Below are 15,534 nucleotides of genomic sequence, written 5' to 3'. Positions count from 1 at the left end.
GGACAGTCAGGTTTGGGCCTGCAGTGATGAGACATGCGGGGCCTCACCAGATGGGGGTGGAACCAGCCCTTTCCTCTCCATCCCAGCAAGACCTGGAGTCGCTGCCTACAAACGGCCTCCCTGGCTCCTGATCAAGCTGATTAATGACCATGATCCCAGAGACTCAGAAACAAATCTTGAAACCCAGCAGCTTTTGGCAGAAATGCATCTGGATTGCATACACAGCCATGGCTCCAGAGGCAAAAGGACTTAATCCAGAGCCCGGGAGCTTGTGGCGGAAAAATGAATGAACCATGTGTTAAACTATGGCGCCATGCCTCCCCAGGAGGGAAAGGGTGTTGCTCCCTTCCGCCTTTCTCCACCCACCCCCCAGCCCCGAAGCAAGGTGGCCGCCTCCTCAGAGCTTATTGAAAAGCCAGGTATGAGCCGGCAGTGACGGGGCAACTGTAGTCTCATGGGAAGGGGGGCTGTACCGGCTCATCCTTCATGCCCTACCAAGGTCACGAGTTGCCCCCCACGAGCGGTTCTCCAGCACAGACATGGCTCCAGAGGCAAAAGGACTTAATCCAGAGCCCGGCAGCTTGCGGCAGAAAAGTAAATGATGGACCATGCGTTAAACTATGGCGCCATGCCTCCCCAGGAGGGAAAGGGTGTTGCTCCCTTCTGCCTTTCTCTCCCCTCTCACTACCCCCCCCCCCCCTCCAGCAGCAAGGTGGCTGCCTCCTCAGAGCTTATAGGAAAGCCAGGTATGAGCTGGCGGTGACAGGGCAACTGCAGTCTCATGGGAAGGGGGGCGGTACCAGCTCATCCTTCACACCCTACCGAGGTCCTGAGTTACCCCCCATGAGCGGCTCTCCAGCACAGCCATAACACCAGAAACACAGAAACCAATCTCTAAATTATCTGGCTCTTTGCAGAAATCCAAAATTGCGTGGCCGCAATAGCAGTCACGCAACATTATATGATTCTCATAACCATCTATAGAAAACGAAGTATTTCACAATGCCTTTTCAGCAATTCTGATTGTTGGGGGGGAAATTCTAAACAATAATGGTGCATCTTTTGTCAAAATGATGAATGTAATCAATGTAGAGAAGAGTTAAGTAGAAATCACCTGCCTCACAGGCATTGGGTGGGGTGGGAGGAGGGTATATTGGGGTTCTTGGTGGTGAAATGTGAGTACTGGTGAAGGGAAAGGTGTTTGATCATTGTATGACTGAGACTTAAACCTGAAAGCTTAGTAACTTTTCCCACAGTGATTCAATAAATAAATATGAGACGAAAAATAAATAAATAAATAAAACTATAAAAAAAAAGGTGGAGTTCATGCCCAATTAAATCAGCTAATCAGTGGCTGAATAAATAGCAGTACTACTATATTTTAAAAAATTAAAATTAAAAGGCACTTTTCATTTGACAAAGACTATAATATGTCTAAGTTGAATCTATCAAGAAAAAATGTATCGAGGGAAAAATATGTCAGAGATCTGATATCTATACTTCCATCAGAAGTAATTCTAGGGCACAGTGTCATATCTGTGTGAGGACTTGGAAGGACAGGTGATGTATAGTAAAATGACTTTGTAAACTGGAAGAAAGATAGAAGTCTTTGTTGTTATTTGGGAAAATTTTCCATAATTTTTCTGTAATATTAAAATATATAAAAATTTTCTATAATGTTAGAGACTACATTTCTATAATGTATTCTATACATATTTCCAGGTATCCTCCAAAATATAAAGTAGCTTATGTAAAGAAATTCTTAAAAGAAATAACCTGTCATTTAAAAATGTTGTGAACTGCTTTTTCAACTGTAACAATCAGCTACAGATTTGTTAGAAGCCTTTGAAGTGACCCAGAAGTAAACTCAGAACATAGAGAATATGGTAGATTGAAAGGCTTCACACATAATAATGGACACACACACACACACACACACACACACACACACACACACACACCCCGATATTTTTGTTTTGGTGGTGGAGGAGTGGCACACTCAGTGGTGCTCCAGGATTACTTGTGGCTGTGTTCAGGGATCACTCCTGGTGGTGCTCAGGGGACTGCATGTAGTGCTGAGGATTGAAATTGAGTTACCACATGCAAACCAAGCACTTTACCTCCTGTATAATATTTCTGGCACCACACACAGATATTTTTACCTTAAATTTAATCTGAAAGAATCAGATTGGGGGCTGGAGGGATAGCACAGCGGGTAGGGCATTTGCACTGCATGCAGCCAACATGGCCGACACAGGTTCGATACCCAGAATCCCATATGGTCCCCTGAGCACCTCCAGGAGTGATTCCTGAGTGCATGAGCCAGGAGTAACCCCTGAGCATCGCTGGGTGAGACCCAAAAAAAAAATCAGATTGGCTGTTAAAAAGGGACTATTTGTTTTCACAAGCAGGCAGATCCTAGTTGGAGAACTGAGAGATGGAAGGGTTTGAGAACAGTACAGATACCACATCCATACCTCTCTAGTACTTTCTAGAAATTGTAAACATCTTCCAAATATTAAAATCAGGCCTAAGAGAAAGCTCAAAGGTTGAGTGAAGAAAGGTTCAGTTTCCAACCCTGGCACTGCATTGTCCTTAGAGGATCAAAAGAGTAAACTGCCCAAGCACAGAGCCAGGAGTATCTCCCACACAATGTCTGGTATGATCACCCCCAAAAATAAATAAAACAAAAAAAGTGTAAGTTACAATTGCTCTTACCATCCTTATAGTAGCAGACCATAACATTAACAAACCTTAGAATTTATTACAAATGTCTACTATAAACAAACTGCATAATTAGGTAACAGTAAAAAAGTAGAAAAGGAGAAATTAACAGAGTAATAATTAGGAAATTTAAGGGACAACTTAGTAAAAAGAATAATTTCTCACCTTTCCATGTTGTATTTATTTCAGGATGGAAATTGTACGCAGATCTAAGAGATGTGTCTTGATCAAAGAGCAACCTTTCAAATACCAACATATACAGATTGTTATGTTTTCTCAACAAAACATTATAATCCTTTATCATACCCAAATTTATTAAATTCTTAGTAATATATCGCACGGCAAAGCCTGGCAAGCTACCCGTGACGTATTCAATATGCCAAACACAGTAACAACAAGTCTCACGATGGAGACATTACTGGGCCCACTCAAGCAAATCAATGAACAACGGGAAGACCGTGACTGTGACCTTAGTAATATCACAATTAATATTAATTTTAATTATTTCATACCAGAGAAATAGTACAGAAGGGGGGGCACTTTCCTCACACATGACTAACCCAGGTTTGATTCCTGGCACTCCATATGGCCCCCTGATCCTGCCAAGAGTGATTCTGAGCGCAGAGCCAGGAATAAACCCTAAACACAGCCAGGTACGGTCCCAAAATAGAACAAAAGAAAAAAATGATTATAGAAAGGTACCTTTTACTTAAAAACTTAGTGAAAATTAAAAAATCCAAAACCAATAAAAAAGGGGAGGCCTGGAGCAATAGCACACCAGGTAGGGTGCTTGCCTTGCATGTGGCCAAGCTGGGTTCAATCTTAGATACCCAACATGGTTCCCCTGAGAACCATTAGGAGTGATCCCTGAGCACAGAGCTAGATGCACAGAGCCAGAAGTAAGCCCTGAGAACCACTGGGTTTGAGAAAGAAAAAAAGGAAGGAAGGAAGGAAGGAAGGAAGGGAGGGAAGGAGGGAGGGAGGGAGGGAAAAGAAAAGAAAAGAAAAGAAAAGAAAAGAAAAGAAAAGAAAAGAAAAGAAAAGAAAAGAAAAGAATGGGCAGTCATTACCCATGGCAATGGTCAAAGAGACAACACATTGGTGGTATAGCTCTTTATTAGTCAGGGGCAAAACAGATGGTCCTTTGTTCATCCTACTTTGGTGGCCTAAGCTACTTCATACTTGGGGCACATTAAAGGGGAAAAAAAGAATCACTTTTTCTTTTTATAAACTGATTAAAACAAAAATTGTGTCACTATCAGAAAGAAATAAAAAGAAATGTGCAGGCAGAGATCTAATCAGACTGACTGTCGAAGCAATCAAAAATAAAAAACCATCTGGATTTTAATAGGATTAAAAATCTAAAACATTATATATGAAATATATAATATATAGCCCACAATTTATCAACATGAAAAAAATAACTGTTGAGAGGGAAAAAAATGGACAAATGTCAACTACCTTACATGACTCAGACGTTGTAATTTTAAGACTAAGTTTTAAAACGGTCATTGCAGTCACTTGTGTGAGAAAGGTTATCAAATAGTTTAATCAAATGGATTTAAAAACTGACTTTCACAGCAAAGAAAAAAAGAAAATTATTAATATTATTAATGTAAAATTCCCCAGATAGGATCAATGATAAACAAGGATGATAGCGCAAAGAAAACATGAAGAACAAAAGAAATGTTGCAATATGAAGAGATAAGAGAAAAAAATTAAAAATTAAATTAGGGATCTAAAAGACAGAAAATGTATAACATCACTTCGGCCCATAGTGCTCTGCAGAGAGTACCCCTGCTCTAACACAACCAGCTATATCTTGGAAGCCTGTGAGACATGCAGAATCTCAGATCCTGCTCCACAACTCCAGAAACTAAACACATTTTATGGAGATTTTGGAATGATTTATAAGTGCTTTAAAATTTGAAAAGGCTTAGACCATCACATGACCAAGTGAATAAATTATTTGATTCATTTGGCTAGTTCCTAACTCATTTCCAAGCTTTATTCAAAGTCAACCTCCTAATATCCAAAATACATAAAGAACTCACACTAACTAACCAAAAATGCCAGCAGCCCAATCCTAAAAAAGGACAGAGAACAGATACTTTTCCAAGAAATATTTACAGATGGTCATAGACAGAAAAAAAAAACCATCATCATTTGTTGTCTGGGAAACACACATGAAAATCACAAATATATAACCGCTTGCAGGGTGAGAATAGCCTATAAACAGATTGTAAACAAAGATTGGCAATGATGTGGAGAAACAGAAATCTGATGTACTGTTGGTGGGTATGTAAATTGCTAAAGACTCTTTGAAAAACAGAATGGGGGGTCCTTAAAAAAAATGTGACCAAAACAATCCTAGTGCCCAATAACAGAAGACTGGAAAAAGAAAGTATAGTACATCTACACAATGGAATACTAGACAGCTGTTAGGAAAAACGAAGTCATGAAATCTGCCTATAAATGGATGGACTTGGAAAGTATCAAGCAGAGAGAAATGAGTCAGGAGAGGGACAGATACAGAATGACTGCATTCATTTGGGGGATATAAAAAAATAGTATGACACTAATATCCAAGGCCAGAGAAAACAGGGGCTAGGAGGACTGTCCAATGGTTGGAAATTACCACAAGTGTGCTGGGGCAGCGGGGGGGGGGGGGGAGGGGGGAAGGGTAGCTAAGATAGAGGAGCGTCCAGTATGACAATAGTTGGAAATGATCACTCTAGAGAAGAACCGAGTATTGAAAGTAGGTAAAGGGATGTACACGATAACCTTTAAGTAACTGTATTCCAAACCACAATGCCCAAAAGGAAAGAAAGATTGAGAGCAAGAGGTATGCATGCCATGTTAGGGTAAAGAGATTTGGGAGGGAAATGGGATATTGGTGCTGGGAAATGTACAGTGGTGGAGGGATAGGTGTTGGAGCATTGTATGACTGAAACCCAATCGTGAACAGCTTTGTAATACTCTCTCATGGCGATTCAATTAAAAAGAAATTTTTTTAAATGTGACAAGGTTACAACTCAGTGGTCGAACACTTGCCTTGCTTGTATAAGGTCCTGAGTTCTATTTCGGCATCAAAAAAAAAGGGGGGGGGGGAATGTCCTATGATCCAGTTTACCACTTTGAGGTATTTATACAAAGGACAGAAATGCAAATAAATACTAATTCAAAAAAACACTTAAGACATCTATGTCAAAGTAATATTTTTATAATAGCTAAAACATTGGCTCAATCTAAATTCCTTCAAAGAGGATGCAATACATTCAATGGAGTATTACTCTGCTGTTACAAAGAAGTGACCTTATACATTCAGGAAAAAATAGGTAGACTGCAGATGATGAAGCTAAATTTAATAAAGAAGTAAAAGAGAATACTAGCTGGTTTTACTCATAAGAGGAAAATGAAAATAAAGCAAATAAACTGACAATAACTAATAAAACTGACACCTAGGTTCAATGAAACTCCAGAGAAAAGGGGTGAAGAGGTTGGGTGTGGGTAGAGTGACGATTTTGATAGCAGAATTACACTGAAGTTCTGGTAATTTGTGCTACGAATACTACAGACACAGTGGTGTGACACTAGTCTGTTGGAATGCTATGCAGTATTGTTAACAAACTAGCACTTTATAGCACTGTAGCACTGTCCTCCCATTGTTCATCAATTTGCTAGAGCAAGCACCAGTAACATCTCCATTGTGAGACTTGTTGTTACTGTTTTTGGCATATCGTACACATCACGAAAGCTTGCCAGGCTTTGCCCTGTGGATAAGATAGCTTGCTGGGCTCTCCGAAAGGGAAGGAGGAATCGAATCCGGGTCGGCCGCGTGCAAGGAAAATGCCCTATCCGCTGTGCTATCGCTACAGCCCAACAAATAATAAAATCAATTAAAACTTAATTCTACAAAAATATTAAAATCATCTCTAATGACTACCAAGGCTGGGGTCCCCTGACTTCCCAAGTTCTAGGCATACTTCCACCCCCTGTTCAGTCCACATTTTATTAAAAACATCCGTGACTTTTCGACTTATTCATAAACAGTGTCCTCACTTTAATCTTTTTTGCCTGAATCTAGTAAGATAGAGGTAACTAGAGAAGTTCAAGATTTGTTGGGGGGGGGGGAACATATTTATTTCTTGGGTTTTAGATATACACTAAAACAGTGCTTGGTTTACTCCTGGCTCTTAACTCAGGGATCACTCCTGGTGATGCCAGGGAATTATATGGGCTGCCAGGGATTAGGTTCAGGTCAGCTGTGTGCAGGAAAAGCTCCTTGGGTTTTGTTTTTGTTTGGTCGTCACACCCGGTGGCACTCAGGGTTTAATCCTGACTCTGCTGCATTTAGAGATCACTCCTGGCAGACAGACTTGGGGAGCATATGGGATACAAGGGATTGAACCTAGGTCCTCTATGTGCAAGGCAAACGACCCCACTCTCTGTACTATCACTCTGACCCCACAAGGGCGGTTTCTTAATAATCCCTTACTATATCTCCAGTCCTTATCTGTTACTGTTCTTTGGATCTATGTTCAGCAGTACTAAGGGGCTACTCCCACCCCATCCTTAGATTGGCTCCTGGAAATGTTCAGGGTACCAAAACTGAGTCTCCTCACTTGCCTAGTGAGGAGGCACTTCCTCCACCAGAAGAGCTTTTTTTTGGGGGGGGGGGGGGTACTGGGAGAAGGGAACACACCTGGTGTTGCTCAGAGGTTACTCCTGGCTCTGCACTCAGGAATCACTCCTGACGCTGCTCAGGGGACCATACAGGATGTAGGAGATGGAACCCGGGTCAGCAGCGGCAAGGCAAACATCAAACATCAACTGTACTAGTTGCGGCCTCCCGGCCAAGAACTAAATAATCCTCTTTTAAAATTTTATTTTTATGACGGTATTCTAGTTCGAGCCAGAGAAGTACAGCTCTGTGAGCTTAACATGTGTTTTGTATGCAGGAGGCCCAGTATGAGTCGCCTGGAACAGAGAGCCGAGTGCCCCCTAAGCCCCACAGGGTGTGGCCCCTCATTTTTTCAAAAAAAAATCATCCTAGCTTCAGTTTGGTTGTCACCAATCTCCTCATCACATATTCCGCCCCCCGGACCCCTGAGCAAAACTCCCACTACCACCTCCTGGACTTGAGATAAGAGTTGCTTGAAACAAAATGGGGAGAGGGAAGGGGAAAACCTGTATGTATATATATATATATATATATGTGTGTGTGTGTATATATATATATATATATATATATAAAATAATCTTTGAGACTTTGTGCAGATTTACAGCAAATTCCCAGACTACAAAATACGGTGTTTTCGTGGGGTTTTGTTGTTGGGGTTTTTTGTTTGCTTGTTAGTTTGGGGGCCACACCCGGATACTAAGGCATCACTCCTGGCAGTCTTGGGGGACCCCATGGGATGCTGAGGATGGAACCTGGCTCAGCGGCATGCAGGGCAAACGCCCTACCGTTGAATTATCTCTCCAGTCCCAAAACGTGCTTGTGTGTGTGCGTGTGTGTGTGTGTGTGTGGCATCACTCCTGGAAGCCTTGGGGGAACCCCATGGGATGCTGAGGATGGAACCTGGCTCAGCGACATGCAGGGCAAACGCCCTACCGTTGAATTATCTCTCCAGCCCCAAAATGTGCTTGTGTGTGTGTGTGTGTGTGTGTGTGGCATCACTCCTGGCAATCTTGGGGGACCCCATGGGATGCTGAGGATGGAACCTGGCTCGGTGGCATGCAGGGCAAACGCCCTACCGTTGAATTATCTCTCCAGCCCCAAAATGTGCTTGTGTGTGTGTGTGTGTGTGTGTGGCATCACTCCTGGCAATCTTGGGGGACCCCATGGGATGCTGAGGATGGAACCTGGCTCGGCGGCATGCAGGGCAAACGCCCTACCGTTGAATTATCTCTCCAGTCCCAAAACGTGCTTGTGTGTGTGCGTGTGTGTGTGTGTGTGTGGCATCACTCCTGGAAGCCTTGGGGGAACCCCATGGGATGCTGAGGATGGAACCTGGCTCAGCGACATGCAGGGCAAACGCCCTACCGTTGAATTATCTCTCCAGCCCCAAAATGTGCTTGTGTGTGTGTGTGTGTGTGTGTGTGGCATCACTCCTGGCAATCTTGGGGGACCCCATGGGATGCTGAGGATGGAACCTGGCTCGGTGGCATGCAGGGCAAACGCCCTACCGTTGAATTATCTCTCCAGCCCCAAAATGTGCTTGTGTGTGTGTGTGTGTGTGTGGCATCACTCCTGGCAATCTTGGGGGACCCCATGGGATGCTGAGGATGGAACCTGGCTCGGTGGCATGCAGGGCAAACGCCCTACCGTTGAATTATCTCTCCAGCCCCAAAATGTGCTTGTGTGTGTGTGTGTGTGTGTGGCATCACTCCTGGCAGTCTTGGGGGACCCCATGGGATGCTGAGGATGGAACCTGGCTCGGCGGTATGCAGGGCAAACGCTCTACCGTTGAATTATCTCTCCAGTCCCAAAAGGTGCTTTTGTGTGTGTGTGTGTGTGTGTGTGTGTGCTTGTGTGTGTGTGTGAGCCCCAAAAGGTGCTTTTGTGTGTGTGTGTGCTTTTGTGTGTGTGTGTGTGTGTGTGTGTGTGCGTGTGTGTGTGCGCGCATGCGCGTGCATTTTGTTGCTGATGTTGTTGTTTTGGGGCCACCACGACCAGAAGCTCTGAGTCCGGCGGGACACCAGAAGCGCCGGGGTCGGGCCCCACGTCCCCACGTCGGGGAGCGGCGGGCAGGCGGGCGTCGGCTGGGGAGAGGGCACATGGGGCCCAGGGCTAAGCCGGGGCGGGCGCGGCCCGGGGGGGACGCGGGGCCTCCCTTCCGCGACCCCACACCCCCGCGACTCCACTCAAGATTCCCAAAAGCGGCGGCGGGGGGGGGGGGGCCGTCGGGGGCCACGGTGACCTGCTTGGTTCGACGCCCCCCCCCACGGTGCCCCCCGGCCGCGCGCGGTTTACCTTCGCCAGGGCAGCTCCTCGTCCTCCAGGTCGCTCTCCGTCACCGAACCTTCAATCACCGTCTCGTCGCTGTCCCAGTCGGAGGCCTGGTCGCCGCCCTCCATCTTGGCCGCCGCCGCCCCGTCGGGCCCTTCTCAGCCTTCCTGAAGCCGCTCCTCAGCCCCGGCTTCTCGGGCCGGGCGCGAGGAAAGCAACACCGTCGACGGCCTGGGACGGCACGGGGGTCAAAACAGCTGGACTCGCCGTCACAGCTGGGCTCAGGCAGCTTCCGTGAGGGCTCCCCGTCGTCCTCGTCGTCGTCGCTGCTGCCGTCGCCGACGTGGCAGCGACTCGCCCCACGCCGCCAGCAGGGGGACCCCGGGCGCACGCGCGCCACGTGGAGCTGGCCCCGCCCCGGAAGTGGCTTGAGACTGGCCCCGCCCCCAGAAGGGGCACCAGCAGCGTGTGACACCAGCTTCTCTGCTTGCCAGACGGAGGGCGGGGGAGGTGAGGGAAGGGGGAGGGGCGTGGAAGTGGCCACCAGGAACCCTAATGTGGTTTGGGTTGCACCGCTGTGGCCTCTCAGTGACACTGACAGGAAAGAACCTGGAGCCACTTGCAAGGCCCTTTAGGCTTGTGCGACCCTCGCCTCGTACTGTCCCGCGAAACCCAGTCTTGGGGGCGCCTCTGTCTTAGCGCTGTGAAGCCAGGCGTGACCATGGGACTCCCCGCCCAGGAGTACTGGCTGGCGGTGATCAGGCTCTCCTCGCTGCATATAGGCAAATGAGATCTGTTGATACCCAGAATTCAGATGGTGAGCCATTCTAGGTGATGCCTTTTCTATTTTTATTTTTCTCTCGTCTGGTCACCCTAAAACACAGTTTGTGTAGGAAAGGCAGGATAAGTTTCTTACTGATGTTGGACCTCCCGAGTGATGCTCAGGGCGCTCAGACCGCCTGCCGAAGGCTTAATGCCAGCATCTGAGGATGGGTTGCTGCCTGTGCCTTGCAGGGTAGGGGACCACCAGGGTGGTCTCGGGGGATCTCAGGACCACATCAGTGTTGTTTGAGGCATCATATAGTGCAGGAAACTGAATAGAATCCATCATAAGGCCTCACTCCTGTACTACTCTCTGATCCCTGAATGCTTTATTCCCTCCCCCCCTTTGTTTTTAGAACAATAGTGATACTTCAGTCACCTCCTAAAGTAGCCAATTAGTTTTGATACAATACTAGATATTTCTGTATTTTTCTATCTATAAGTTGTTGAATCAAACTATTTCAAAACAGCCAAGTGAGCTTCTATCTTCTGAGAGAGCCCCTTCTCTTCAGTAAATGTTTGGGATTCTCTTTAGTATTCATCTCTGCAGCATCAATAGCTCAGAGTGGACTTTCAACATTTGTTGAATAAGCGAAAAAAATGAGGACTATCTGACTCCCCTTTTCTTTGTTCTCTTCACTACTTGGTCAGGTTTGCTATTGTTTTACTATTCAGATCAGATTTAAGTCACTGCTGTTTATAGTTTGTCATATACTGCTTAGTGTTTGTCTTTTAAATTTATTTTAGTATACCTCCACTCTGCGAGTTAGGGAGAGCAGTAGTAAATATGCAAAGACCCAGACCTCTGCGTCTCCACCTACATCCTTCACCTTTAAACCAGTTTTAAAATTCCTATCCAGTCTCCTGCTCACCCACTCCCTTATCAGGCTGTTTTCACTTCTTACAAGTGTAAGACTGTGGCCAGAAAAATGGTACAAGGGTTAAGGTGCTTGTCCTTGCATGCAGTGGACCCCAGTTAGAAACCTTGCACTGCCTGACCTCACAGCCCCTGGTGGGAGCAAGCACAGAGGTAGTAGTGACTTGCAGCACTTCCAGTGTACTCCCCTAGCAAAAAAGTGCTTGCCAGCTTTGAAGGATATGTAGGAAAAGCCTAGTAGGTAGATCTAAATGCCTTACTAAGGTGACTTTCCACTAGTAATCAAATTTGCTACAGATATCTAGGAAGTTATGCTAAGTATAGACAACTTCTGAGGCTGAAATTCAAGTTCTGCTTTAAAGTGCTTTACTCAGTGGTGGAAAATAGTTGTTTCGCAACTTCCATTGCTGTTGTTCTTCTCCTTCTGACAGTGGCCAACACTTAAAACATTTAAAAATGTAGCAGGAAGGATAGAAAGATAATGAAACTGAAAAGGTACTTGCTTTGTACATGTTTGACCCCAGTTCCGTCCCTGGCACCCCAAATGATCCCCCAAACTCTGCTAGGAGTAAGCAGCTAGGGAAAAGAAAGAGAAAGAGAAAGAACAAAAGAAAGAAAAAGAAAGGAAGGAAGGAAGGGAGGGAGGGAGGAAGGAAGAAGGAAGGAGATGATATGAAATAATTTTAAGGTTTTTTAAAATGAAATTCAAAGTTTCCATGCAAGACAGAAGTGGGAAAATGGACAGGTCTATGTTAGGAATCTAGGTTTTAAGTAACAAAATATGCAATTCAAACTTTTAAGCAGATAAAAGGAGCTGAGTCATGAAAATTCATGATCTGAGATTCAGGTATGACAGGATTCAGATAGTCAATGTTGAAAGGAAATATGACAGATTTTTTTAATTTGTTAAATTTAAAAGTTTTCAATACTTCATTAAAAATAAAAGTTGACAACTCTTGAAGGTTGGTAGGTGTTTTATTCTCAAATTTATTTTAAATTTTATTCTAGAATTAATATACAGGAAAAATAAAGCATTTTTTTCTGCTTCTGTTACACAATCTATTTCAGTATAATGAGTAGATGAGGAAAAGTTTCATAGACAGATCTTTGGGTCAGGGATGTAGCATACTGATTGAGCATGCTTTGTATGTGTATGACTCCTGTGTCTCAGTGAATTGGATCAAAAATAAGAGCAGGTGGAGGAAAGAGACTTAAAAAGAGTGAGAAGGCAGAAAGGAGGGAGAAGACAGCTGGTTGAAAGGAAGAGAGAAAAGGAAAAAATATAATTAACAAATGCAAACATAAAATTAGAAAATCACCATTTTGCAACCAATAAAATAGCAAATGTAGGCAAAGGCCATCAACAGTTGGTTTTTTTTTTTAATGTACCTAGTAGACCTCCATTCTTTCACATGTCTATCTTCATCTGTCATGTTTAGGATTGTTGAAGCGTTTTCAGGAAATTTTCTAGTGGATATCAGACTTGGAATACTTAAGTTGACCTAACATCACTAAAAGTGAGACAACCAGATATGTTAGGCATGACATAAAAGAGTAGGAATAAATGGCAGCTTCTAACCAAGACCCTAGATCTAACTACCAGTTACTTCTATGAGAGGAATAGAGAGGTATTTGACACTACGAAGGTAAATTTAATCAAATCTAGAATATGAGAGATTCTATTGGACAAATGGGAAGGGTTTTTTTCCCCAGCAATCAAATACCATGGAATAAAAAAAAGAAGAAATAGGAATCACTTATTCACTTAACTTCCCGTTAGTCGTCGATTTGCTCGAGCGGGCGCCAGTAACATCTCCATTTGTCCCTGTCGCGTGCTAGTGTAGCCCAATGGCATCTGTTCGCTCCGGGAACATGAAGGGCCTCAAACCGATCGTTCATGATCATGACGAAGAAGTCTGACCATCTGGTAGGTGGGCGGCCACGCGGTCTTTTGACATCCCGTGGAGTCCAATCAGTAACAGCTCTAGTCCAACGGTCGTCTTTAAATCTCATTACGTGACCAGCCCATCTGATTTTCGACACCTTGGCAAATGAGACAGCATCCCTGATCCTTGATCGTCGACGGATGTCAGAACTCCGGATTCGTTCTCTCATTTGAGTGAAACGTGATATTCCAAGCATAGCTCTTTCTATTCTTCTTTGGGAGACCTGAATAGCGTTCTCATCTTGTTTGCGTAGGGCCCAGGTCTCTGAGGCATATGTTAATGCAGGAAGAACAGTGGAATCAAAGAGATGTGCCCGGAGCCGGAGGTTCTTCGTCCTCTTAGCTATTTCTTCGACGTTCTTGAAGGCGTTCCAAGCCGCTCTCTTCCTCCTGCGCAGCTCGGGTGCCAGGTCATTTGTCATGTTGACCTCTCGACCTAGGTACACATAGCTGTTGCATTCAGAGATGGTCGTTCCATTGAGAGCGAATGGGGCGTCAGGAACAAGGCTGTTTCTCATAAACATTGTCTTCGTAAGATTCAGCTGTAGTCCTACCTTTCCACACTCACGGTCAAAGTCGGCCAGCATTTGTGCCGCTTGGCTGATGTTTGGTGTTATTAAAACAATATCATCAGCAAAGCGGAGGTGGTGTAGTTGCCGACCATCTATCTTCACTCCCATTCCTTCCCATTCCAGGAATGGAATAAAAAAAAAAGAAGAAATAGGAATAGTTTTAGATTAAACAGGATATCAGAAAAGAGGGAGAATTCAAGTAGTTGATTCTTTAAATAAACAATACAAAATGAGTAAAGCAGAAAACTTTGAGAAGAGAAATATTTGTGAACTATATATAATGCAGCACTATAGCACTGTCCTCCCGTTATTCATTGATTTGCTCCAGCGGGCTCCAGTAACGTCTCCATTGTGAGACTTGTTACTGTTTTTGGCATATTGAATATGCCATGGGAAGCTTGTCAGGCTCTGCCATGCAGGAGGGATACTCTTGGTAGCTTGCTGAGCTCTCTGAGAGGGGTGGAAGAATTGAACCCGGGTTGGCTGCATGCAAGGCAAAGTCCCTACCCACTGTGCTATCGCTAAAGCCCATAAAATACAGAATATAATTAAATTAGATTATATAAAATTTCTATCTTTGAGAAATAATATTTTATACTAAATTTAAGAAGTTAAAATGGAAAACTGATCAATTATAGGAGCTGGAGGGATAGTTGAGCAGGTGTGGCTCAAAAAAACAAAAAAATAATAATGAATTTTAAAACCTTGGTTTTGGTGGGTCTGGAGAGATAGTACAAGAATTAAAGCACTTTGCATGTGGCTCACCTCAAAACAACCTCCTCCCCTACAAAAAAACAAAGACAAAAACATACTGCTATTTGGGAATTCTTCATGTTTTGTTTATTTATTTGCATTTCCCCCCTTTTAAACACCATTGCTTTGCAAAGTTATTCGTGATGCATATGTTATAGGATTTCAATATTCCAACATTAATCCAACCACCAATGTGATGTTTCTTTCATCAATATCCCCTTTTTTCCAACCACTCTCCAAGCCTGCCCCCTTAGCAGGCACAAAATAATTTATTTTATATTTCTTGTTACAATTAAATGGCTGATGGAATTAACAAAAATTACTTTAGTAAAAGAAAATTTGCAAAAATTATTATATCTTATCTTGGTGTTATTGAACCCTTTATCTGAGAGTTTACTAAGCTAATTGAGACTTCTGTGTTATTGTTTTTGTTTATTGCGCTTAGTGACTTCTATGTTACTTTTCTGTCTAATTTGGTGTGTTCCTATTGGGATGTCAGTATTGTAGAATTCCCTGGAGTTGTGGTGTGGCCTCAAATGCAGCCATGTGCTCCAGAAACTCCACAATATTTAACTGGGGTCACTGTATCACTGTATCACCGTCATTCTGTTGATTGTCAAATTACTCGAGCAGGCACCAGTAACGTCTCTTTCCTCTGAGACTTTAGCAGCCTCTTCTTATCTTTTCCCAACTTTTGGCGGCTCTTTCAGGATCAGGGGAATGAGACCTGTTGTCGTTACTGTATTTGGCATATCAAATACGCCATGGGGAGCTTGCTGGACTCTGCCCTTGTGGGCGGGATACTCTCAGTAGCTTGCCGGGCTCTCTAAGAGGTATATATTTATATATTTTTCTCAATGATTTGTTGCCTACTGTCTGAACCCCA

The 15,534-nt window shown here is 43.9% G+C and overlaps 1 protein-coding gene across 1 annotated transcript in view; it reads right to left on the bottom strand.

Annotated features, from left to right (window-relative positions):
* Nucleotides 1-9,807, bottom strand: part of ANKRD31 (ankyrin repeat domain 31) — a 140,960-nt gene extending 131,153 nt beyond the window's left edge. Inside the window, exons 1-2 of the mRNA XM_056112416.1 lie at nucleotides 9,704-9,807; nucleotides 2,890-2,963 (exon numbers count right to left, since the gene is read on the bottom strand). Coding sequence (XP_055968391.1) covers nucleotides 2,890-2,963; nucleotides 9,704-9,807 — 178 coding nt within the window. The remainder of the gene's footprint in view (nucleotides 1-2,889; nucleotides 2,964-9,703) is intronic.
* Between the last annotated feature and the right edge of the window lie 5,727 nt (nucleotides 9,808-15,534).

This window comes from Sorex fumeus, unplaced genomic scaffold (genome assembly GCF_029834395.1).
Source record: "Sorex fumeus unplaced genomic scaffold, SorFum_2.1 ptg000018l, whole genome shotgun sequence".
In the NCBI taxonomy this organism is placed as follows: Eukaryota; Metazoa; Chordata; class Mammalia; order Eulipotyphla; family Soricidae; genus Sorex; species Sorex fumeus.
Note: the sequence above shows the minus strand (reverse complement) of the source record. Positions and strands in the feature narration are given on the sequence as shown.